The sequence below is a fragment of the Heloderma suspectum genome, chromosome 1 (genome assembly GCF_057233095.1).
Source record: "Heloderma suspectum isolate Gila_16-S chromosome 1, 16-S_ref, whole genome shotgun sequence".
NCBI classification, from domain to species: Eukaryota; Metazoa; Chordata; class Lepidosauria; order Squamata; family Helodermatidae; genus Heloderma; species Heloderma suspectum.
The window spans coordinates 438,360,137-438,385,563 of record NC_139458.1 but is presented as its reverse complement, the minus strand read 5'-3'; the positions used below and the strand labels follow the sequence as shown (position 1 = coordinate 438,385,563).

General features: G+C 46.9%; 1 protein-coding gene across 1 annotated transcript; it reads left to right on the top strand.

Moving 5' to 3' along the window:
* The first annotated feature begins 448 nt into the window (after positions 1-448).
* Positions 449-23,027, top strand: LOC146360381 (uncharacterized). Its single transcript, XM_084824909.1, has 8 exons — positions 449-613; positions 12,822-12,901; positions 13,874-13,901; positions 17,603-17,644; positions 20,453-20,480; positions 20,959-20,992; positions 21,074-21,152; positions 22,459-23,027. The coding sequence occupies exons 1-8, from the start codon at positions 449-451 to the stop codon at positions 22,939-22,941; spliced, it is 939 nt and encodes a 312-aa protein (XP_084681035.1). The 3' UTR covers positions 22,942-23,027.
* The last annotated feature ends 2,400 nt before the right edge of the window (positions 23,028-25,427 follow it).

Below are 25,427 nucleotides of genomic sequence, written 5' to 3'. Positions count from 1 at the left end.
ATCAAACTCTTTCATTGTGGCATCAGCTTTGGTGTGCCAAACAGCTCTTGCCATCCTCGGACGCTTTGTTATAATTTTCTAAACTGATTTTCAGGAGATTTGTTTTGTTGCATTGAAGTGCACAAGGACACTTGAAGGCTGGATACTAAATACAGCAAAGCATCAAGAAGATATTTTGTATTATGTAGCACACACGTTTAAGTTAGTTTATTGCTCGCTGCCTAATTTAAGGTTAGTTCTACATTCTTCTTCCTTTGGTTCTCGTTTAGAAGTAATCAGTTGGCATATTCATATTTAGGGGATATCAAGGCTTCTCTTGATCCATGCCTCCCCCCCCCCCCAATCTATAGAACGTTGGGGCTGAGTTAGCCTTGAGAAGTTGCCATGGAGATTAACTGCCACCCGGATCCTGCTTTGGAAAGCCTTGGACTGAAGATGCCCCTTACAAATGATCCCTTACAAGAGCTATGAAGACTTTTCCCGCACTTCTTTGGCATCCCGGCGCCATCGGCCTCTCCGTAATTGCAGCTCACAGCCATGTTTTGTCTCTTGCACCTTCTTCACACCCATTTGCTTGCCTCTTTTACCCGATGAAAGCAAATTCAGTTTCAAGGCAAGTTTAAGGATGTTTTAATCACTATCTTCTAATGCTCTTTCTGGTTTGTGCACATTTTGGTACGTGTTTTTTTAATTGGATGTAGGCTGCCTTGAGGATCCTTTGCAGGGCTGAAAGAAAGGCAAGGTATCCATAATTTTATAAATAATAAATAAAAATGCAGGAGAGGAACTTAGACTTCCTTAACACTTGTCTCTCTAGTGCTGATCCCTTTCCCCCTTCTGCAAGTAACATAACGTATTTAAAGTATACTACAAAAAAAAAAGAAAAGGAAAAGCAAAGCAAAGGGGTACATATGATGTGTGTATTGGCATAGAACTTTTGTCAGAGCTTGGTGGTGTAAAGCAGAACAATATAGCAAAGCAACAAGGAGGCTCTGGATCCACTGTGGTTGCCATGAGTCTTAAGGCAAAATGTATAAGAAAGACAGAAAGACTAACAACAGAGTATTCAAAATATATTTATTTTAAGTTAAACCTTTTGGCTTCTGCCCTCACCAGTAGCTGTGCTGTTGACTGGGTATTAGGAGTGGCAGTTTGGAATGCCTGGAGATGAAAGTTCCTTAGGAAAAAGAACAGAGGTATGAGTCTATAATCCTTACGAATTGTCCTCCAGATTCAGGCCATTTGGACTAAGAGTTCTCAGTCTATAGAACCAGAAATTTTCCTCTTTGTCAAGCACGTCATTGTCTTTTGTTGGTTCTGTTGGAAGAAACTGTAAATCTGAGAGACTATGTGCAGGAGGGTTGAAATGTCTTGCAACAGGCTGCTCCAGCTCTTTGGTAAGAATGGCAGATTTATGATTACAGAATCTTGTTCTTAAGTCCACAAAACTACAATTGTAGTTTTGTAGTTTTCCCTACATATTGCATACAACACCCATTTTTTTTACATTCAGTTAAATAAATCACATAAATAGAAGTGCATGTTATCGATTGTCTAATGCAATATATTTTGTTAGTAACTGTGCTCCTGAAAGAAGTGGTTTCTTGGAGGTAACTGCAGGTAATGCAATGTGTTGATTTATAATGGTATGATCGTGGGTTGCAAGTATCTTGTTTAAGTGCAGCTTTAACTATTTATGCAGATTGGGTGGTTTTCTGAATGTGTGCATGGTGGAGAATTAATGGCTTCCATTAAACGAGCACAATAGGATGTAATAGGGTAACTGTCTTTAATTATCTTTTGGTAATTAGGGGCAGCAGGATGGTAGTCCACAACAAATGGAACATGATTTTCTTTCGAAGAGTTAGCCTTTGTTTCGCAAAGAAGGCTATCCCTGGATATTACTGATGCTTGATTGATGCTGTAGTCAATTATGTGATTAGGATATCTGCATTGTTGGAGGTGTTCTTTAAGTTGGTTACATCTTCTTAAGAAGTTTTCTTTTTTATTACAAACGTGTTATATCCTAAGAACCAAACTATATATGATGTTCTTCTTTAGGTGGTTTGGATGACATGACTGGAAGTTAAGGTATAGGTGGGAATCTGTAGGTTTACAATATAGGTCTGTGACAATTGGATTGTTTTCAATGGTTAAGAGGACATCCAGGAAGGGTAATTTTGGGTTTTCAGTTGTGGTGTGACCAGTACATTTTATCATGGAGTGGATAGTGTTGATAAACTTAGTAAAAATCTCTGAGCTATCCCTTCCATAATCCCAGAAGACAAAAATGTCATCTATGTAATGCCACCATATGCTAGGCTTCTAGGAAGAAGTTCTGCAGATAGTTTCTTCAAGTTGTCCCATAAATAGATTGGCATATGATAGGTCCATGCAAGTTCCCAATGCTGTACCTTGGAGCTGTAAATTTATTTATTTATTAAATTTATTAATTGCCCATCTGGCCGGTCACCCAGCCACTCTGGGCGATGTACAACAATAAAAACAGTTCATACAATAAAATAGTGATTGCCATTGAACATGAATCAGTCCGTCCCACTACATGTAAGCTTGACCCTTGATCATCTTGGTTAATACGATCTAACAGGGGTGGAATGGCTGGGTGGGTCCACGGAGTGGCAAATGCTTTACTTTGTCAGGGGGTGGTTCTTGCCGCCTTGAGTGAGGATGTAGTGTGCCCTCTCCTGAAGAGGCCCTCCCTGGACCCAGAGGTGTGTGAAAACTATCACCCCCTGGCTAATAACCCCTTTTGGGGCAAGGTGCTTGAGTGTGTGGTGGCTGGGCAGCTTCAGACATTCTTGGAGGAAATGGATTACCTGGACCCATTTCAGTCTGCTTTCAGGCCAGGGTACAGCACTGAAACAGCCTTGGTTGCTCTGACTGATGACCTACTCTGGGTGAAAGACAGGGGGAATGCTACCCTGTTGAACTTCCTGGATCTCTCAGCGGCTTTTGACACCACTGTAGGGATGTTAGAGAATTCCGCCACGGATCCCAGGGAGGCCGAATTCCAGTGAATTCGGCCCCCTGGAATCCGTGGCGGAATGGAGCAACCCGCCCCCCGTGTGACAGCCCTGCAAAATGGAGCCTACCTGGCTGCGGTTCCAGTGGCGAATGAAGCGGTGGTGGCAGCGATGGCGGTGGCTCCGGTCGCTGCCAGGCTGCTGCGGCCGCAAATGGCGGCCGTCATAGCGGCTGCCATTTGCATCCCTATGCCGGCCCATGATAGGCTACGTATATATCTATGTAGCCTATCATGGCTAAAGCAGGGAAGCAAATGGCGTCCCCAACACCATTCGCGTTCCCGCTTTAGCCGCGATAGGCTACGTAAATATTTATATTAATAAAATACGTAGCCTATCACGGCTAAAGCAGGAACGCTAATGGCGTAGGGGATGCCATTTGCATCCCTGCTTTTGCCATGATAGTCTACGTAAATATATACGTAGCCTATCACGGGCCGGCGTAGGGACGCAAATGGTGTCCCCTACACAGGACGCCATTTGCGTCCGCAGCAGCCTGGCAGTGGCTGGAGGCCCTGTTGAGGGTTGGCCCGGCTGGCGGCTCCACGGACTGGCCATGGAGCGAAGCCGGCCGGGCAGGATTCCGGGGCGGAGGAACGGATCGCCCCCCCCGTCGAGGATTCTGGGGGGAAGAACGGATCGCCTCCCCCCACCTGTGGACCCCAGTGGAGCCAGGTAAGCGGGGTTTTGTACACCCCTACACCATTAATCATGGTGTCTTACTGGATCGACTCTGAAGGATGGGAGTTGGGAGCACTCTGCTACAGTAGTTTCGCTCCTACCTGCAGGGCTGATTCCAGAGAGTGCTATTGGGGGATTCCTGCTCTACCCCATGCCTATTAAGCTGTGGGGTGCCACAGGTTTCTATTCTATCCCCCATGCTGTTCAACATCTACATTAAGCCATTGAGTGAGGTCATTAGGGATTTGGGGGTGGGGTGTCACCAGTATGCTGATGATGCTCAGTTCTACTTCTCCCTGTCATCGGAGTCGGCTGAGGCGGTGAAGGTGCTGGACCAGTGCCTGGAGGCTGTAATGGGCTGGATAAGTGCCAGTAAACTGAAGCTGAATCCTGACAAGATGGAAGCTCTGTGGATTGGTGGTTCTGAAGTCTGGGAACTGGGTAAGCAACCTCTCCTGGAAGGAGTTGTACTCCCCATGAAGGAGCAGATGCACTCCTTGGGAGTACTCCTAGATCCATCCCTGTCATTGGAGCCCCAGGTAGACTCTGTGGCCCAGAGTACTTGGGGCCAGCTTTGGGTGATCCACCAGCTACAGCCTTTCCTGGACAGGGATAACCTAGCCACAGTAGTGTACGCACTGGTAACTTTCCGATTAGACTACTGCAATGCACTTTATATGGGGCTGCCCTTGAAGATGACACGGAAGTTGCAGCTAGTGCAAAATGCAGCAGCTAGACTGTTGAATGGAACATCACATAAAGATCACATAACAGCACTTAAAGGAATTGCACTGGCTGCCAATATGTTTCTGGTCAGAATTCAAGGTGCTGGTGATGACATTTAAAGCCCTAAGCAGCTTGGGACCTCAATATTTGAGGGAACACCTCTCCCTATATATGCCTGCCTGAGGACTGAGATCTGTTGGAGGGGCCCTCCTCTGTGTCCCACCAGTGCGAGACATACACTGTGGTGGGACGTGGGAGAGGGCTTTTTCTGCTGTGGCACCCCGGCTGTGGAATGCCCTCCCCTTGGAGGCCCAATTGGTACAGACACTGGTTTCATTTTGACACCAAGTTAAAATATGGCTGTTTACCAAAGCCTTCGAGGGCTAATGGGATTCCCTGAGTTTGCACACTGTTTTAACTATTTTATTGTTTTAGATTCTAAATTGGTATTAGCTAGCGTAATGATTTAATATGTTTTAGCTATTTAAATTATTTATTGTTTTACACTGTTTAAACTGATTTTATCTGTATGCCACCCTGAGATCCTAATGATATAGGGTGGGATACAAATGTTTTAAATAAATCAATAAATGAAATAGTTACAAGTGAGTGCTAACTTAGCCAGGGATGTAAAGACTCCGGTACTGGGTTCATTAGAGGTTCTGCTGTTCAAGAAGTGTGTTAAGGCACAGAGGCCATCTTTGTGAGGTATGTTGGCATATAAAGAAGTAACAGAGAAGGTTGCGAGGATGGTAACATTGTTAAATCGATGTTCCTGATTTAGTCTTTCAATCTCCATAAGGAAATCTGTAGTGTCCTTAATATATGAAGGAGGTTTATGGACTAGTGGTTGAATGATGGAGTCAATATATAGTTAAATTCTTTCAGTGACAGTATTGTTGCATGAAACAATAGGTTGTCCTGGGTTATTGTTTTTATGGATCTTTAGTAGCATGTAAAGTCTTCCTGCTATAGGTGTGTGGTTAAAAGATCAGCATTTTCTCTGTTTTCTCAAAAAAGTTCTCAGTTTCTCTGCATAAGTTTTTATGCAGGAATGTATGGATTACATTGCCTATAACATGCAGACAGACAGAAGATAGATAGATAGATAGATAGATAGATAGATAGATAGAGTAAAAAATATTATTATGACTAAGGCTACAATCCTAAACGCACTTACATGGGAGTAAACCCTCTGAACACAGTGTTTCCTTCTGAGTAAACATGCCTAAAATCAGGCTACATGTATATTTAAAATTTCATATGATCTCCTCATGGGCATTTGGTTATTTGTCCAATGTTCTTGATGTGATCTTGCAGGAACCTGCATGAAAAGAAATTCAGCATAGAAAAATGAATGAATGAATGAATGACATATTACGTTGTGCAACTACAGAGTCCGTGTTTAAGAATGTCTTTCTTTCATTCTTTTTAAATTCCATCCTAACTTCCAACTACCTTCTAACCTCCATTCCCTATGAGTGTTGTATGTGGTGAACACCATGGACAATTTCATCCAAACAAGGTTGTGAACATCTAAACTGCTCTTCCAGAAAGATTATCCAGAGCGCTTCCCTCCTAGATGCTACCTCATGACTGTGCACATTACCACTCCAAACCACTTTAAAGTGCACTTCGACCTGTAACAAAGGCCTGCAAAATGGTATTTTCTATAACAAGCTGGGATGTCCAAGGACTTGTGAACACCAGCTGATCCAGATGTCTGAAATGCAACAAGTCTCTATTGCTATGGTGCAGGGAATCCACACCCAAGAAGAAGAGGAGGAGGAGGAGGAATGGCTAGTAAAATAATGAATTGAAGAGGCCCATTGTGTGAGAGAAACTTTAGCAGAGCAAATACCAATCCTCCTACATATAAATCTCAATAATGATGTGTTTGGCACTTCCAGTGATGAGGATGGACCTTTTCTACCTGTCCTAATAAACCAAGAGCAGAAGAAATCCATTGTGGAGCCAACATATACAATCCTAATAACAATATTTACTGACTCTTGGCTGTTTTCTCACAGCTTAGGGAGCTTGAGGCCTATCTTATGGCAGTGGGAGGTGACTTAAATGGATTGTTAGACCCAATATTGGGCAGAGGTATGATAGGCAAGTGAAGATCGTGAAATGTTTAGGACGTGATGCCAGGGTATATGGAGATCACCCAACTGATAGAAAATATATACTCTTCCCTGTTCCCACAGATATGTGGAAATTGCTTTTTGCTCGAGTGTTTCTTGTTTATCTCCTCACAGTCCTTGACTGTGCTCCAATCCTGTTGGAACTCAACCAACTATCTCCATGGGTATTATATGTCTCCCTCCCAGGAGACAAGGCCTTCATCCAAACTATGAAATTCCATATCACAGAATCCTTGGAAACAAATTCCACAAAAAAAAAATATCTTGGTCACTCCTCTGGGGCAGACTAAAAGAATACTTAATAGGATTTATCATTTCCTACACAGCGCGTTGAGGGGAAAGCTCAGGCGAGAAACATTGGTCACCCTAGGAACCAAACTTAAACAAACCTCAGACTTCATAATAACTTACTACCATCTGTCAGAATCAGTTCTTTAGACAAGACAAGATATGAGGTTAATAGACTGCATTCTGATCAAGCAGAATTTCCCATCCTGAATCAGACAAACATACTGGGAGTCAAGGGAAAAGACTGGTAAAGGTTTAGTGTTCCATCTTAGGCACACAATAAAATCTCTGTTGTTAGGGACAATGAGGATACTTTTTCAAAAAGCAGTCAATGGACAATTGAAAAATATATATTTGGCGTTATCCATCGAGGCTAATCCCCTGAAGCGTTCTCTGCTTTCTTACAGCTGATAAATCTTCCCCATGTAAACAAAAGACCAGAGGCCATTATTGGCTTTGGAAAGAGAGAGGGCCGTAAATTAAAAGGCAACTGGAAAGGTCCAGCCTTGATGGGTATCTAGAGGAAGGATACCATTTTATCAGGTGAATCATATCATGGTTATAAAATGTGGCAGGTAAAGCAAAAGAAATGTGGGGGACAAACCGGCCTCTTGATATGAAACCTCTGCTATGGCGCTTTTAAAGCCTGGAGTGGACTAAAAGATGTGTTCTAAGAGAATTTCCCTCATGGGCATCGATGGCAAAGTCCTCATTACGGCACTACCTTCATGATTCCCAGTCATGGTCCACACTCATCAGGTAGGCTGTGTCCCCAAGAGACAAGGAACAGATAAGATTTGCTGGTTAATGCGGAGTTTGTTTGTTTGTTTGTTTGTTTTAAAGGTAGATTTATCTCATGCCACCAGACTCTGCAAGAGTGGTTGACAGACATCGCTGGGAATTTCTGTATCAGACTCTTGCCACATTCAGTGGCCCACAAGATTTTGTTCATTGTGTTAAACTTCTTTATAGGCACTGTTGTTTGCAGGACTGGTTCTGCCATTACGCAGAATATGACAACCCTAGGCAGCAGATTTGTGTTCTCATGAAGGAAACAGTAGCAAGTGAGTTTGTCTGCTGCTTGCCACTACCCTGTTGCTCTTGCTGCAAGCAGGAGGAGCAAAACAACCAGAGATGCCATGTCCTTGGGTCATTAAACATGACGTGAAAGCTGGGATTTCAGGTTTGTTAGGGGACAGACAACCCAGAGTTGTAACCAATGGTTGATAACCCAGAGATCATGGTTTGCAGGCCATGCTTAACAACCCAGGAATGGGGCATCCCTAGGTTGTTTGGTACCAGCAGGAGTGACCAGGTGGTGGGAACCAGCCTGCCTACTCGCTCCCACTTAATTCACAAGAAGCCAGGATTAAAAAAGGGGGAGGGTGATATGACATACAAAGTGGGCCAGTCTCAAGGAATAGAAGGTTCATTGTCTAGGAATTTAAATTAATGCTCTATGCTGATGCTATGCTGTTATAACTGTCCAGCTAAAAGATTAATTTCCTAAGTTATTGCAAATTGTCTGGATATCATATCAATTGTGAGGGGGGGGACGGGGACTGAGGATTGAGAATGGGGTTGGGGGGAACAGCACTGAACTGCTAAAAAGAAGAAGATGTGAACCTCTTTGGTCAGCCTTCCACAACCTGGTGCCCTCCACATATTTTGGACTATAGCTCCCAGCACTCCTGACCATTGGCCATGCTGGCTAGGCCTGATGGGAGTTGAAGTTCAGTTGTCTGGAGGGCACGAGGTTGGGGAAGGCTGTCTTAAGTGTGTGTTTATTTGCAGAACCATGCCAAGATTATTCCCCCTAATGATATGTTTTGAGCACACACTCCGTTTTAAGGGAACAATATTAGATGGTTCTTAAGCAAAGAATGTCTCATTTACATTTGCAACACAGCACATCAGACTCCTCAGTTCCTTGTGCACAGAAACATTATTATATTGTACATTTTACATATTTTAGGTAATTATATTGTAAAATCTAACTTGAAAGCCATGTTAAAATTGATCTGAGCAGATGAGATCCGCTTATTTTAAATTGCTGGGACTTAAATGAAAGTAAATACCCACAGGGAACATCATACCTCAACATGTTTATGTTCTGAAGGGGTCCAAGACATTTACCGTAAAGCTACTTTAACAAAATTGATAAAGGTTCAGGAAATTTGTTTGGGGCCCAGCTGGTTGACCCCAAATGGCTTATAAACATTACAGCTCCCAACAGATGAAGAGAGATTCAATTTGTGGTCAGTTTCATAATACTTTTTTGGTAGGCCTCATAATACTTTTAGTCGGTCTCATAATGCTTTTGTACCATCTTAAGCTAAATTTTGGAGCATGAGACAAATACCTCAAACTGGATCAGACTTGAGAGCTTGCAGCTCAGCCAGCTCCTCTAAAAGGTTAAGCACTTCAAGGATCATGGAATCATAGAATCGTAGGGCTGGAAGGGGCCTACAAGACCATTGAGTCCAACCCCCTGCTCAGTGCAGGAAGCCTGATTCCCAGGCAGTCTCCCATCCAATCTTCATCACCCACAAGCCTTCTGTCCTGACAATAACCTCAATCAGATGGGCATGGAAATCACGTTTCTTTGACAAATATTAGGGGTCAAATGATTGTGTGGAAGAAATGGGCTGTGGAAGGGATCACTACATTGAACCAACTGATTGACATAGAGGACAGTTTTAAAGCATTCAGCCCATTGCAGCAAGAATATATGTGCTGCAAGAATATCATCTCTCCAGGGAAGCATGCGGGCAGTACATCCAACTGTGATTTTGCCCAGAGTTTTGGTCAGTTCACGTGGCACCTTTGAAGCATTGCAACTATACTAATTATTATTAGACACACTGTTATACACTCCTGAGGGGTGTTCCCACCAGTGATTTATTCCATGCCAGCTGCGTGTTGAGGTCGTTAGGGATACGTGACGTTGTGGCCATCCAGCAGCCGCCCCGGAGCTTATCAGGGAAAAACCGGATTTCCTGAGATGCTTAAAGGCCGATTCTTTTCCTTAAGTCGGGTTCTCCCCAGTATACTTGTTGTATGCCCCAACCCCTGCATTGAGCTGAAATATGCTAGCCCTGCCCAGGGGTGTGCCTTTCACCGTGACCCCGGTCAAGGGGTGTTTCCTCCCATTGTGCTGAATGAGGCTTGCCCTCTGAATGCCCACAAATAACAGATCTCCCTCAATTGACATGGCACATATCGAAGACCAATTCCTTAAATGCAATTAAGCGCAATCTTAAGGCTCTGATTCATTGCCTTAGGAAGTAACTCCTTCACAGCTTCCTTATAGAGATCATGTGCATTAAAATAGGGGCTGGTTTCCATCTCTTTCCCACAACAATCCCATTAGTGTCTCCTCAGAAGTAACTCCCGTTGTGGTCAAGGAGGCTTGCCTTTGAATGCCCACATCAGAATGTACTGAGATTCCCCCTCAATTGAAATGGCACACTTTAAAGCGTAATTCCCTAAGTGCGATTAAGCGATTAAGCCCTGTGGTGTCGAGGCTCTTTCACTGCCTTAGGAAGTAACTACTTCACAGCTTCATTATAGATATCCTGCAGGTTACAATGGGGGCTGGTTTCTGTCTTTGTGTTCACTGCTTTCTTTCCCACAACAAACCCATTACTGTCTCCTCAGAAGTAATTCCTACTGTGGTCAATGAGTTCCCGTGGGTCAAAATGGGGGCTGGTTTCCATCTTTGTGTTCTCCCCACCCCTCTTTCCCAGCAGAAGCATATGTGTGTCTACTTGGAAGTATCTCCTATTGTGCTCAGTGAGGCTTGCTCCTGAAATGTAGGTGCATCTGGGCTTTCAGGGGAAAAGAGAAAGGTGGGGAGAGGGCGGGGGAAGCCTCTCTTATTGGCTCAGCAGCCCCTGACAGTCAGATGACATTCACTCCAACCTCCACCCCCACCAGGAAGTATGTTCTGTGAAGCAATTTTACTGATGCAGAGAATCTGCTTGTGTGGAGCCCTGCTCACAGCAAACCTGATTCCTTTTTTTAAATCCAGTAAAATTAGCTTCACCTTCCGTTGTTGTGGAAACACCGCCCTGGCCGTGCGGGGTTATTTATAGCTGTACTGAAAGCCAAACCATTATAAGCCTAGATGCAACAAGACAAACATGGGATACAAAGTTGGCCAGGTGTGGCACGCCACAAGAAAACCAATGGAGATTGGCATTGAAATTCATAAGACGTGTTGCAGTAGACCTCTCTCTAGGATTCATTCTACAAAAAGATTTAGATCACATTGGCACACGGTCGAATTCTCCCAAGCCTGGGATCTGACAACATGTCTGAACCAGCTTGTGCTCAGAAACAGATGAAGTCTCCTCTCCACCACTGGCCCAAGCATCTACTAGGCCCAAAGAGAGTCCATGTATCCTGATGGATCCCCAAGATGTCTATCTCAGAAGACAGCGCACCTAGGAAACCTGCAGAATTGGGGTGGCCCAATTCATCCAGACAGGTCACACGCCCCATTCCACAACCTCCACAATCCTCCTTCCTGGCTCCAGGAACAAAGATGGTGCTGGATCCAAGCTGAAGCTCAGACCAGAAAGTGCAGTGCAGGTCTAGCAACATCAGGCTGCCCTTCTTGGAGCCCTACTCTGGAGGAAGAATCAAATACCCAAGTTGTTGCTGGCGCAACATCTTTGTCCGCCAAAGCACAAGAAGCCTTATGCTTCTTGACTGCTGGGAAGGACAGTTGCCCTGCTGTTCCAGCAGCCTTGCCACAGATGTGCTTCTTGCACTGCTGGACAGCTTCATGGCCTTGCCTGAGCCCTGAGCTGATGTAGCTTAGTGTCAGCAGGAATGGGCTATAATGACAGGTGGCAGAGATGCGATGCCCCACAAGCTGTCCAAGTACATTTGTTCTGTCTTTGCTCCTGAATTGCATCATCCTGGCATTTAGCAGAATAGCAGGTTAACCCAGTTCCATCAAAAAGTTTATCTTCCAACTCTCTTGTATTATGCTATATTCCTGCATTATGGACCCTCCCAAAATTTCACGGGAAACAGATCTCCAGAGCTGCTTTTATGGGGAAATGCATATGTTTGTAACACTAAAAGTGTAAGGAAGGTCCAGTAATAGAAGTAGAACCATGGACAGCAGACATATTGGACTTAGGATATAAGAGGAAAGCACCTAAAAGAAACAATAAAAGTAGGATCAGAACTCGAACAAACTGCTTAGAGTTGCTTGAATAAGAGACCAAAGGACCTTTGCTATACTCTTAGATGGTGATTTTATATAACCATGCATTCCCCTTTCCACTCCTAACACCCCATCCTAAACCTTCCTTCCCCCAGTGTTTTCTTAATGTTCCTGATTGGGCATCAATTTAGGGCGGAACTAGACATGATGATAAGCAACTGACCCTTGTGTGATTGTGTCACCTGGTCACAAGTCTTCCCTACTATCATAAAATATGTTGTATTTCTATTTAAGTTAGAGTCATTCTTTCTAAATGTGCATCTTCATGTCAATTAGCCTATGCAAATTTTACACAAATGCATGCCCTCTCTTTTCAGAGATACGTATGTGGCCAACCTAGTTGTAAGTAGAGCTAAGCCAAAGATTTTGTGAGGTTCACATGTTTGGTCAAACTTCAGAGTTTCAATGGGAACAAATTTCCAGCCCAAACACCTCAATATTTTGAAAGATTGGTTGTGGTGAAATAAACCCCACCCAGCTCCCATTATTGATTAAAATGAGCACCTGCTAGCTGAAGGGGGCGGGGCATTTTCCACATGGTAACACTGCTCCACCTTGCAACACTTGTCAAAAGGTGCATGTTTTCTCACTGCCGATTAGGATTGATGACAACATGGAAAGAAGCAAGATATCTTAACGTGATCAGAGATGGCCCTTTTTATGGCTGATATGTCTGGGGTTTTTTGTTCTTAGAGAATGGAGAGGAAGTCAAAACCAGAGATGGACTCTGTAAGCAAAGATAGCTATAGCGGAAGTGACAAGAGCTCAGAGAAGTGAGTATTTCATGGTGGTAAATGAAGAAGAATGGTGTCTGGTATTTCAATCTTTTCCCTTTTTGTAATCCGCCTGGAGAATGTTTGTTATTGGGCAGATTAAAAATGTAAGAAATAAATAATGGAATCTGGTCCAGGTTTCATGGCTCATGTGGGGCTGCTGTAGAGCAGGATGTCCTTTCTGTGGTTTTTGAGCATTCGAGAGACACACCCTGCAATTTCAAAATTTTACTACCCAAGATGACAGCTAGAAACTCTTTTAAGAAGGAAGGAAAGAAGGAGGGAGGGGAAAAAAAGGAAGGGAAGGAGGAAAACTGGAAACGTACAGATTCGTATATAAACATCAGTCAAGTAGGCAGTAATTCCTACCTGCCATCTGCACCAAGAACAGCAGATTTTCCTATATGAATCTTGGAAATCTAAAAATGTAATCAAGTGAGAGAATGGCACTCAGCACTTCTAAATCATCTGAAGTTGCTGTCTAGTTCTTAAACCTCTCAAAACACACACCACCTTTTAAAAATGATAATTGCCTATGATTTTGTTTTACATAATTTTCAAAACAGAACATTAAGTATTTTGAAACAGAGAAAATTGACTGTGCGGAAATTTTGTTTTGACAGAGCGATTTTGACATCATTCCTTATTCCTCCCTATCCCATTCTTTGTGTGCCTCAGGTTGCCATCCTACACCCACCTACCTGGGAGTAAGCCCCAAGGATTGCAATGGGACTTACTTCTGAGTAGACATATATAGGATTGTGCTGTAACATCTTGCAGTCTTTGGATTCCTTTGAGGTCCGATTTTTTAATTTTATAATTGTACAGTACATACTATGCAGATGGGCATTATTTAGATATTATTTGTAACAGAAATATGAATTAAGCATTCACAGTCACTCTGGGAAAAGGAAGTAGAAATGGAGGAGGAGTAAGCTGTCCTCTTTTAATCGTTGGAATTGTCTTTTTCAGGGAAAGAGCTCTGAAAATGGAAAGCTTGGTGAGTAGTGATTTCATAATTGCTATTATGATTTCGCTAACAATTGAAGCAGGCTTCCCCAACCCGGTACCCTCTAGATGGGTTGGTGTCAGGTCAGGTCCTGTTTTTCTTCTATATTCTGGCAAGCTCATATAGAACACAAATAACAGCAAGATCTTTTATTGCAACAGCTTCTCAGACCTCACGGCAAAAGCTTAATGATCACAACCCCCAATCAATCAGATAGCTTCTGGAGAAGCTATCAGCACATTGCTTTGTTCAAGAAACAGTCCCAAGGCTAGATTTTTTGCAGTATCAAAGTTAAACATGGTCCAGCAACTTAGTCCAAGTCATGGATCTCACAGTACAGGATTCAAGGCAGACAAGAGTTCATGGTTCACGAAAAGTCCTGGCAAGAAGGCATTTCAGGCAAATGAAGATGAAGATGACGTTGTTCCCAGGAAAGGCTGGTCACCAGCTTAAGTACAGGGGAGGGGCTGCTGCTAGGGCCCATCTTCTGACATTCTATCCTGACAGGGGAATCTGGGCTGGAGACAAACACTATTCCGAACAAGGCGTCCCTTTTCCACTCTCTTGAGTTGACATCTCACCCTGGGTGACCCCTGACCCCTCCCCCCTGTGGAGTCTCCCTTCTGCCCGGTTCCCACATTCTCAGGCTGTAAATCAGAGGACTGACTCCAAGCCTGACCTTGCAGCTGCTGGGGTTTAAAAGGAGTCTCATCCTCCCTCCTCAGCCTGCAGTGAGATGGGAAGCTAGGCAGAGCCAGTCTCTTAGGCCCTGAATTTCTCACGATTTGACTGGGTTCCCAACTATCCTGTTCTAAGTCTCTAAGGGGGAGGCTGCACCTCCAGTATTCAAAATGTCATGGCTTTCTTTCTCTCTCTGTACTCGTTATCCTCTCTGTCGCTCTCCTTGTCAATAACCCACTTCAAGGGTGCGGAACCTCTTTCAGCCCAAGGGCCCAAATTCCATTTTATAGAAGCTCTCAGGGGCCACATTCCACTGGTGGGCAGGGTTGAAGGCAAAACAGGCAAGGCCAAAATACCAGCCTATTTTAGCAAGGCCTGGACGCTCACAGAAGCTGCCTGTAAATGCCTGGAAGCATTCGTCGCATACTTAGAATATCTTGGACATGTTATGTAACAAATGACACCATAATGCAGAGAATGGACTCTGGGACAAGGACATTCAGAAGTGTATAAAAGAAAAGAAGCTATCATACTTCGGTAATATAATGTGTAATGAGAAATACCAGCTTTTACTACTCCTAATGCAAGGCAAAGTGGGGGGAAGAAGAGGACCTGGACAATGTAAGACATCATGGCTGTGGAGTTTGAGACAGTGGACAAGAATGACATCTACTTCTTTATTTCAAATAGCAGTAAATAAGTTTATATGGGCCAGAGTGATTGCCAGCGTCCAATGAGGATACGGCACAGAAAGAAGATTTTAGCTTCAAGCTCTTCCTGCCATGAGGGGAGGCATTTCAACCTTTTAGAATGGGGGAAGGGGAACTGCACAAAAGCCGGGAAGCCACCGAACATCTGGTGGTTGGAGGAAAGGGGGTGGGGCCAGGGTAGCTCCAGAGGGCCAGATTTAGCCTCCAGGCTGAGGTTCTTCACCCTGCCCTACTTGGTGTGAGAACTTACTGAACACAGAATGCCAGGGGAGGCCTCTGCCATGCACCACTGATGTTCTGAGGGCATCTTCACAAGTGACGCTGGAGATGGTGAAAGGGGCAAAGGAGATTTACTGCACCAACAAAACATTCAAGTTCCCAGTGTGATTTGAGACTGAACAGTCCTTCTTCCATGGAATATCTTTTTGAGGGGTGGGGGTGGAGAATGATAAAATATCTATTTCAGAGTGGGGCAATTGCCTCAGGCAGCAGCTGCTGGGTGTTGGAGGTGAGAGCAGTGCGCCCCGTGGCCTGCCCTGAGCCCCCTAAGCTAGCCGGCATCAGCACAAGATTCAGCCGCCAGTACAATTGGCCTGTGTTTGTAGAGCAGGAGCGGGCGCCATCTTGTCCTCTGCTTCCGGTGGCAAAGTGTCTTGGGCTGGCCCCGGGATGCTCCGTTATCCATCTGTTCATCCATACCTACTTTTGAGAGACTGCAGACTCTCTGTCGCGAGATAGATGTTCCATTATGATTTACAAATGTGGCAGATTTAAAACCCAGTTTAAGCCTTCTTGAGGAAATGCCCCGTCCTTGAAAACCGACAAAACTAAAGCTGTCCTCGACTTTTGTGCTATAGTATCCTATGGGGTGGATATTCCGTTTGTTATCTCAACTGTGCTCTTAGGTTTTTCTCAAAAGCATTGTCACCTAAATGTCTAGGCGAGTCCATATGTTCCTCTTGTATATATTTAGTTCTTCTTCCTTTATTTTCTCTCGGGACAGGTTTGTTCAGAATTTATTTATTTAAAGCATTTTTATCCTGCACTTCAGCCAAAAAGGCTTCCAGAGCAGCTTTTTAAATGATCAATGAAAACATCAGAGTCCCTGCCCTCAGGCTTACAATCTGAAATATATGACACAGAAGGAAAAACGGATCAGGAGGGAAGAGGAAAAAGGCAAACTTATGCACCATGCAAATAGTAATTTGCATGTCTTTGGGTTTTACCAAGGTATTTTAATGGAAAAGTCTTTTTATAGGAAGAGGGATGCGGTGCAGGCAGTTACAGAAGTTATTCTAAAAGATTCAATGGCTGTGTTAGAACTGCTGCTAAGGCTGTGACCACCTTACTGAGAGTTCATTAAAACAGAATATGCATCTATGTTAGAGATGTCCATTCAAATCAAGCTTGTGAAGAGCCTATTACCTACTCACCTATGGCAAGTAAAAAATTGTCAGGGTGGCGCCAGGTTTGAGGGGGCCCTTGGCCACTCAGCACTGCCTTGGTGGGTTCCCCATGAGCTTACCAGGGGGCAGTGGGATGGATGGTGGCACTGCAGTGGGCAGCAGCAACAGGCGTGGGTGGCTGTGCCCAGGAGAGCGTGGTTACGGCTGCCATCTTAATTTCCCCGGAAAGGCTCTGGCCCCTCTATTGGGCCCCAGAGGCATTTTGGGAACATTAGGATGGCAGTGGCGGTTCTCTTGAATGAATAACAAGGCCAGTGTCAGCATTTGTCCCACCATGTCTCACAGCCAGTGTTGTGTAGTGGTTCGAGTGCTGGACTGGGATTCGGGAGCTCCGGGTTCTAGTCCCCACTCCGCCATGGAAGCTCCCTGGGTGACTTTGGGCCAGTCACAGACTCTCAGCCCAACCCACCTCGCAGGGTTGTTGTTGTGAGGATAAAATGGAGAGGAGGAGGAGGAGGACCAGCTAAGCCGCCTTGGGTGCCTTGCAAGAGGAAAAAGGCAGAATGTGGCTGTAGCAGTAATAATAAACGTGTTGGCTGCTGACATGGGCCCAAGAATTGCCTTCAGGTGGCTCTGCAGTGCCACAGAGGAGGTGTGGATGGGACTGTGAGCGCATTACACTTGCGGACTAATTTGCACAGGCGACTAAAATACCGTGGAGAGCGCAGCTGTTGTCAACTGCCACCTAGCAGCAACACCGTTTTCCCATGGGTCAGTCTGGCCGGCAAAGCCCAGGGACACAGACCTAAGAGAGTGCGCCTCAGGCTGGAAAGAAAGTCACAAGCCTTCACAGACCCTAACCGGCCACTCTGTGTTTTCTGTTGTTGTTTTTCAGTTGAAGAAGGTGCTAGCAGAAAACCAGCAGTTGAAAAGTGCTGTAAGTTTTCTTTTGCATTTAGTTCACGAAGACTTAATCACTTGGTCTTACCGCCTAATGAAACTAGGCCAGTGTAACTGAACTGAGCACATGCCCTTCCCTCCTTACATCACTCCCCCTTCCCCTCCCTCCATTGTGTCACGCTGCGGCAATTTTTAGATTGTAATCTCCTTGGGGCAGGGGCCTGTCCTTTCGTTTGACAGTCTGTGAAAGGCCGTGCAACTTGACTACGCTATAACAACCCCTGCAACGGCAGTCCTTGTATGAGGCCTCTCTTCAATCACATTTCTTCCTCACACTTTCGAACGCATGGTACTGGCTCATGTTCAGGGGCAGAGCACCTCCTTTGCAGGCAGAAGGCCCGGGTGGCACCAATGTCAGTGGGGCAGTAAATCTGCTCCGAGTTTCAGTCAGAACGCCAAAAGAGCTATCCAAGGTGTGGAGCCACCAGCCTCCACTGATCCCCACCACCTCCACTTGAACGGATCAGATGATGGGAAAGATGCGTCCGTACCCGAGACCCTGGAAAACTGGTGTCAGTCAGAGATGATCAGGCTGGGCTAAGTGGACAGTCAGAGAGTCTGACCTGGGGTAAGGCAGCCTCCTGGGCCTGCCCGACCTAGCACTGTTTACTCCAGGGGTGCAGAACCTCCAGCCCGGGGGCCACATCCAGCCCACCTGGGATCTCACTGTGGTCCTCCAGGGTTCCCCAGACAGCCCTGCCCCCTTTCCCCTATCACAGATTGTTTGCTGGTTTCCCAACTTTTGTGCAGTTTTCTCCCCTAGTTTAGGAGGTTGGAATGCCTCTCCTAAGGCTTAGTTGCTGGCAGGAAGAGCTTTCAGCTACAATATGCAGGTATTTTTTGGCCCTGCCCCCTCTTGCCATCATTCAGCCCCACCCACCACCGAAGTGAGACCCCTGACAGCTTCTCCAAAATGACCCTCAGGCTGAAAGAAGTTCGACGTTCCTGGTCTACTCCAACAGGCAGGACTTTTCTAAGGACTCTGAACTTTCCCCTTGCCTGCAAGGGGCCTTCTACATGCGAAGCAGCTGCACCTCCCACTGAGCTGGAAGGGCACTCTGCACATGTTCAGAGGCACTAAGCCTGAGGTAGATCTTTTGATGGCAAACGTTGACAACCTGAGCTGACTGTTGTTGCCTTTGCCAGATGGAAATATGTCTGGTGTGCCAGTGGCTTGCCACAGTGGATGTAGCTAGGGATTTATGAGATTTCATTTCAGTTCGTTTCTTATCAGGATTTACCCAGTTTGCACCTTCCTGATTGAACACAGACTCGGACACAATCTGTGGTTTCCGAGCTTGCAATATGATTCATGGACCCCCCAGATGTATTTGGCAGCATCCGTACATCTGAAAACTGTGCATGGAAAAATGTGTGCTTTTTAATCAATGGGAGAAGAATGTGTACGTTTCAAAGATGCACACAATTGATCCACATAGTTGCGAAAATATGCTGAAAATATGCCCAGATTTTCATGCGGAAAGAAACAAAGCTTGCAATCTGAAATGGACTCGAGTCAAAATGAGCTTCAAGATGGAATTTGGGGATCTTCGGAGAGCTCGAGCTTTGTTGATTCACACATCCCTGAATGGAGCGAAACCACACAGCACACGAACCGCATGTCCACCTGATGATGGAGAGTTTCAGTTTCCACACCAAGGGGCAGCCAGTGCCAGAATGTGTGGAGCTGACGTGGACATGGAACACTCCAATTCTGCAAACTGGGGCAATCCCAGTGATGATTAGCTGGTTCGGACAGGAAAGTGGGTATTGAAGTTGCTTGCAGCATTATGGCTGTGCACAGAGCCCCAAGGACGGAGAAGCATTTCCAGTGGTTTAAGAAATAGTCTGTGGGAAGCTCCTAAGCCCAGTGGTACTTTCCATTAAATTTCACCTGCTGTGAAAACTACCCCCTCCACACACAGACACACACACACACTCACTCACTGTTCAGCACAGCTCTGATTGTGAAACAGCATAGCCCAACCTGGCACCCTCCAGATGTGCCTGACTACAACTCCAAAATTCTTAGCCAGATTACCGACTGGCCACCCTCACTGGGGGTGATGGGACTTGTAGTCCAAAGCATCTAGGCTGGGCTAGAGGTCCTCAGTTCGCTTTGAAGTACTGCCAGCTTCCGGCAAGAGAAGCAGGAGGGCTGTCAGCACCTGAGTGGGTGCCAGGGAGGAGTCCGAGGGCGTGCTGGTGCTCCAAAGGGTCTCTGCATGGTCCGGCGCAGATGCTCTTGATGCCTGTGAGCTCAGGCGCCCTGGGCCAACCACATTCCCCACAGTCCTTGGCATGTGGGACACTGCTATTTCCTTGCACCAAGAGGCCTGCCACAGCTGCCACCGCGGAGGCTGCTGCCGCCGGTCCCAGTAAGCAGAAGAAAGGCAGGCCGGTTCGGGGGCTTATGGTGAGTGACAGGGGCCCAGCAGTGCTCATAAGGATGCCGATGAGAGCACAGTGGAGCACAGAGGCAGGCACTGGGCTCAACTCCTCCCAAGGTGAAGTCTCTAGGGTCCTGCAGCCCCCACTAGGAGGAGCCCAGGAGGGGTGTTTTTCTTTTCCAACTGTCAAGAAGAGTTGCTGTTCTAATGCAGCCTTTCGCAACCCAGCACCCTCCAGATGTGTTAACTACAAGGCCCAGCATCCCCAACCAGCATGGCTGGCTGGAGGATGTGGGGAGTTGTAGTCTGACCCATCTGGAGGGCACCAGGGTTGAGAAGGTTCCTCTAGTGTAACAAGAAAAGCCCTCTGGTGAGCTTTTATCTCTCTTTTGCAGGTCCTCTTTCTGAGGCAGCAGAACAAAGGTAAGGAGCTTCTCTCTCTCGTTTCCTAGTTCCAGAAAACAAGACACTCTCAAGAAGAAGCCAAGGCCCTCAGTCATGGTTAAGACAATCAACCACATTATTACCTAAAATCTTTGGAAGCAATTTTGTTGCAGCAACTGAAGGAAAAAGGGGGCTTCCATTACCATTAAATGTTTAATCTACAGTAGATGGGCCAGAAATTAGTCCCAAATATTTGGTTCTTGTCTTCTTTGAGATGGAGCAGTCCAGGGGGTAGTGAGGTTGATCTTCCACTACTCTGATGGCTTAAGAATAGCAGCACTAAGAACGCTAATGCTAATACTACTTCTAGTAATCAGAACAAGATTCCACTTAGGTGGAACCACTTTTCTTCTTCACCTTATTGGGCAAAGGAAGTTCAAAGGTAACTCAGTTTGCAGCTGGGGAGGTGGGGAACAAAGCCATGGGTTTTGACCAACAGACCCTTTTTCCTTTCCAGAAAAAGATAACAATGATGCGGAAGACTGCAAGAGGTCAGTGGCAAGAGCACTCCTGGGTCCCTGGGGAATAATAGCCACAACGTATTCATTCTCCGATCTCTCTCTCTTTTCTAGGTCGAAAGAAAAACTTCTGACTGAGATTGGGTCTCTCTTGACCGAAATTGCCTTCCTGAAGGAAGTGCGGGAGCAACTGGTGAGTGTTCTGAATCAGGGTCTCCCCCCGCCACCCCTGAATGTGTGGCTTACGTGTCCAGATCCTGCTCAGAGTTGTAGAAATTTAAGCCCTCTTCACACAACTAACATGTATAGAAGGACTGTGTGGAGGGAGTGGGAATGGAGTCACGCCTACTAGAGCCACCCTGACTGCCACCAGTTGATCCTGAGGTCTGATGAGTGCCTAGAGCAGGAGTGGGCAACTTGTAGGCCAACACATCTGGGGGGCCACAACTCCCATCAGCCCTAGCCAGTGTAGCCAATGGTGAAGGAGGACAGGAGTCCCAGGACTTGCAGGCCAACACATCGGGTGTTGCCCACCCCTGACCTAGAAGCTCTGTTTCAACCTTAGGATCTGTGTGTGGTGGTTGAGGAGCAGGGCCACAGTGCACCAGTGTGCTCACCCATCCCACACATAGGGATGTACGAAAGTCACTTACCTGGTCTCGCAGCTTGCTTCGCGGTGGGGGGGAGGCGCTTCGCTTCTCCCCCCAAAGTTCAGGCCGGGGGGGGGAGGCTTCCCACCTCGCCCGGCCGAAATTCAGGCCGGGGAGAAGCGCCTCGTCTCCCCGGCCGCAAACTTCAAAAGAAAAGTAAAAAAAAAAAAAAGCCCCGTGATAGGCTACGTAACGATTTATGTAGCCTATCACGGCTAGATCTGCAAAGTCAGCCGTGATAGGCTACGTCAATCGTCACGTAGCCTATCACGGGTGACTTAAAAAAAAAAAACGCGTACGCAAATGGCGGCCCCCATAGGGAGCCGCCATTCGCGTTCCTTATTTGGTCCCTGTAGTCTACGTAAAGATTTACGTAGACTACGGCGAAAATAAGGGCAACGCACACATAGACTCACAGGATCATGGTGGGAAGAGACCTTGGAGATCCAACCCCCTGCTCAGCGTAGGCTCTGCAATGCCGGATGCAGCAACTGCACGCCCTCCCCCCATCGCCAGGCTCCCTTGCCATGGAGATGTTTAGATGGCTGTATCTAAACATAGTTGAAAGACATATGATGAACAGAGAGGCGTGTGGAGTTTGCTGCAAATGAAGGAGTTTCTCTAACTCCACCAGATGTGTGTGTTCTGACACTGTTCAGCACAAACTGCACACACGTCCTTAGGAAAGTTTGTCTGAGCTCTTGAAAAGGGACGCTGAATGATGATTAGCAGCGAAAGGGGACGCGTCTGCAGGAGGCCTGAGCATTCAAGGGCTCAGCCCGAGGAGGACAAAGCGGGCAAGGCGCCCCCTCCTCCTTAGCTGTTTGCTCTCTTGTGTTCTTTCTCCAGAGGTACAAGGACCCCGAATCCAGGAAAGAAACCACTAAAGCCCTGACTGAAACCATCCAGGCCAAGCTAGAAGTGGCCCATGCGAAGATAGAGGCTGCGGAGGCCAAGAGGGAAACCTTAGAGGCCCAGAGGAAAGCGGAGGAAGCCAAGGAGTCAGCAGAAGCAGCCCAGGCCCGGGAGGACAACCTGCTCTCCTACGTCTCCAAAATCGCCACCCTGGCCTACCAGCAGGCCGCCGAGGCCGAGTACGACTGCGCCCAGGCCCGGAAAGCCATGGCTGTGGCTGAAGCCATGCAAGGGGCTGCCTTTGCTGATGGCAAGGTGCGCCGAAGCCACAAGCACCACCAGGACAAGCATCACCGGAGCCACCGGTGTCACCACCACCACCACCACCACCACGGCCACCATGATCACCGCAGCCACTCCGAGACCCAGAGTGACCCGGTGCACTCTGACCTGGAGACCCTGAGCAGCACCCGATGAGGAAGGAGGCATGGCTGGGTGAGGGGAGGCACCTCGATAGGGAATGACATTGCAGGAGCATTGTGCAGAAATACAATTTATGTTTGAACCACTGACTCCTGATTCATTAAAGCCTGTAGTCTGTCCCCCGCCCCCCAACACCCACCCACACCAACCTATCTGTGTGCCTTCTGCCCTCCTGCTTCTTATGCCTGGCACAGACTCTCCACCCTTCAAGATGCAGTTCCCCAACAAATCAAATGGTCTTGGAGGGTGAGCTTTGGCTGATGTTTTGCACTGGTCAAACAGGCCTTCTGAATGGCTTGATGTGTGTCTAGGCCACCCCGGCCCGGTTCATTGCTTTGTTCCTGCAGGTTCTTAAGGGAATGTTGTGCTACGCTGGGCCTGCAGAGCGAATGCTGAATCTGTTCAGGGAACAGTGGAATGCAGGCACATTTGACAAAAAGGTCAACTTGGGTGGAGCTCCACGCATTGAAAACCGACGTCTGAATCAAGCGCGAGGGGCAGAGGCTTCTCACCACCAAAGGTGATCAAGTCAAACCCTACTCTGGGTCCTGAACGCAACTGTGCAAACTGCAGGAAAATCACTTCTCGGGGCTCAGTCCCACTGGCCTCCCGTGTGGAGTCCATTTACACTCTGCCATTATGAGCAGCATCGGACAGCTGCCCACCCCTTTTCCACAGCCGATGATGGTGCATTCCGGCTCGTGAAATGTCTCGCATGCGGTGGTGGGTAGGGATGCTGGAGAAATTTGAGACGGATTAAAATGAGCTTGGATTTCTAAGAATCAGACCTGCGGAATCCACTGCAGAGCGACCCCCGGAGGCCATGTGGAGTCGGTGGACTTTCGGATGATTTTTTTACTTTCCTGAAATTTATGCATAGAAATCTGTAGAAAAATACGTACGTTTCTGCTGAGGAAACATAGATCGGAATAGGGGACAATACACTAAATGTTACGTACTGGGGTAAATTATGTAAATACTTACGTAATTATTTACGTATTTTTCCACATGATGAAAAAAAAAATTTGCATCCGTCTGTGGGCGGATGATGGAACGAAAGGCACCTGACAATCCACAAAACACAGACAGAGCGGATTTTACACAGTCCATACATCCCTAGGGTGGCTGTTCATGAACTCAGTGTTTGCTCTACCAGTCTTTAGAGTCGAAGTCTTCATTCAGTTATCTGTCCACTTGGGTGTTGGGGACTCCCTCATAAATGGGCTGCCTTTTGTGTTAAAGTTGGGGATAGATGAATCTGTCAGCTTCAGTTTCTGACAGTTTCTCATTTTTCAGTCTTGCATTCGGGTCATCTCAAACTTTGAGAATTTTTCCAGTCCTAAATTTGGTTAATCCTGACGTTTGAGATTTTTTTAGGGATGTCAGAGAATTCTGCCACAGATTCCAGTGAGGCCGGATTCTTTAGAATCCGCCCCCGCTCGGAATCCGTGGTGGAACGGCCTCCTGCCCCCTACCAAATCCCCCCGGGACGGAACTTAACTGGGGCGGATGCTGCAGCAGCGACTCCGGTGGCGACTCCAGCTGGTCTCCCAGCTGGCCGCGGCCGGGCTGCTCCAGCTGCCATTTGCATTCTTGCAGCCGTGATAGGCTACATAAGTATTTACATAGCCTATCATGGCATAGAGAAGGGACGCAAATGGTGGCTGCTATATAGTGGCCGCCATTTGCGTGGCTGCCTTTACTGTGATAGGCTACGTAAATACTTACGTAGCCTATCATGGCAAAAAGCAGGGGCGCAAATGGCGTAGCGGCCGCCATTTGCGTCCCTGCTTTTTCCCGTGATAGGCTACGTAAATACTTACGTAGCCTATCACGGCAGCTTGCAAGGATGCAAATGGCAGCTGCTACAATGGCCACCATTTGCGGTCGCAGCAGCCTGGCCGCAGCCGGAACTCCGGCTGGCCCTGGCCGGCGGCTCCACGGAGCCACTGCAGAGCGGATCTGGCAGGGGAGGATTCTGGGGGGAGGTGCGGAGCGCCTCCCCCCCACCGCAGATGCCCCGGCGCGGAGCCAGGTAAGTATTTCGTACATCTCTAGATTTGTTTATTTTAAGGTTGCATGAAAATTCATATGCATTTTTGTGCACATTTCTCCTCATTCATGCATTTTTGTACACGTTTTTGCCTGATTGACCCATGTTTTCGCAAGCAATTTCCCTAACAAAATTAGGGATGTACAAAAGGTACTTACCTTTCCGTGGATTATGCTGATGCTGGGGGAGAGGCGTTCTGTCCCTCCCCCAGGAATCCTGGCCAGGGGGGAGGTGCTCCATTCCTCCCCCCCGGAATCCTGGCCGGCCAGCTCCACTCCACAGGGATTCTGCGGAACTGCCGGCTGGCTCCGCCAGCAGCCGGACATCCGGCTGCTGGCTAGCAGGGACGCAAATGGTGGCGGCCGTAGCCGCTGCCGTTTGCGTCCCTGCAGTCAGCCGCGATAGGCTACGTAAATGTTTACGTAGC

Excerpts from the sequence above, each read along its gene's own strand:
- LOC146360381 (XM_084824909.1), top strand. The coding sequence starts at position 449 with ATGATCCCTTACAAGAGCTATGAAGACTTTTCCCGCACTTCTTTGGCA. Across the intron at positions 13,902-17,602 it reads CTCTGAAAATGGAAAGCTTG|TTGAAGAAGGTGCTAGCAGA; the intron begins GTGAGTAGTGAT and ends GTTGTTTTTCAG. Across the intron at positions 20,481-20,958 it reads TCTGAGGCAGCAGAACAAAG|AAAAAGATAACAATGATGCG; the intron begins GTAAGGAGCTTC and ends TTTCCTTTCCAG.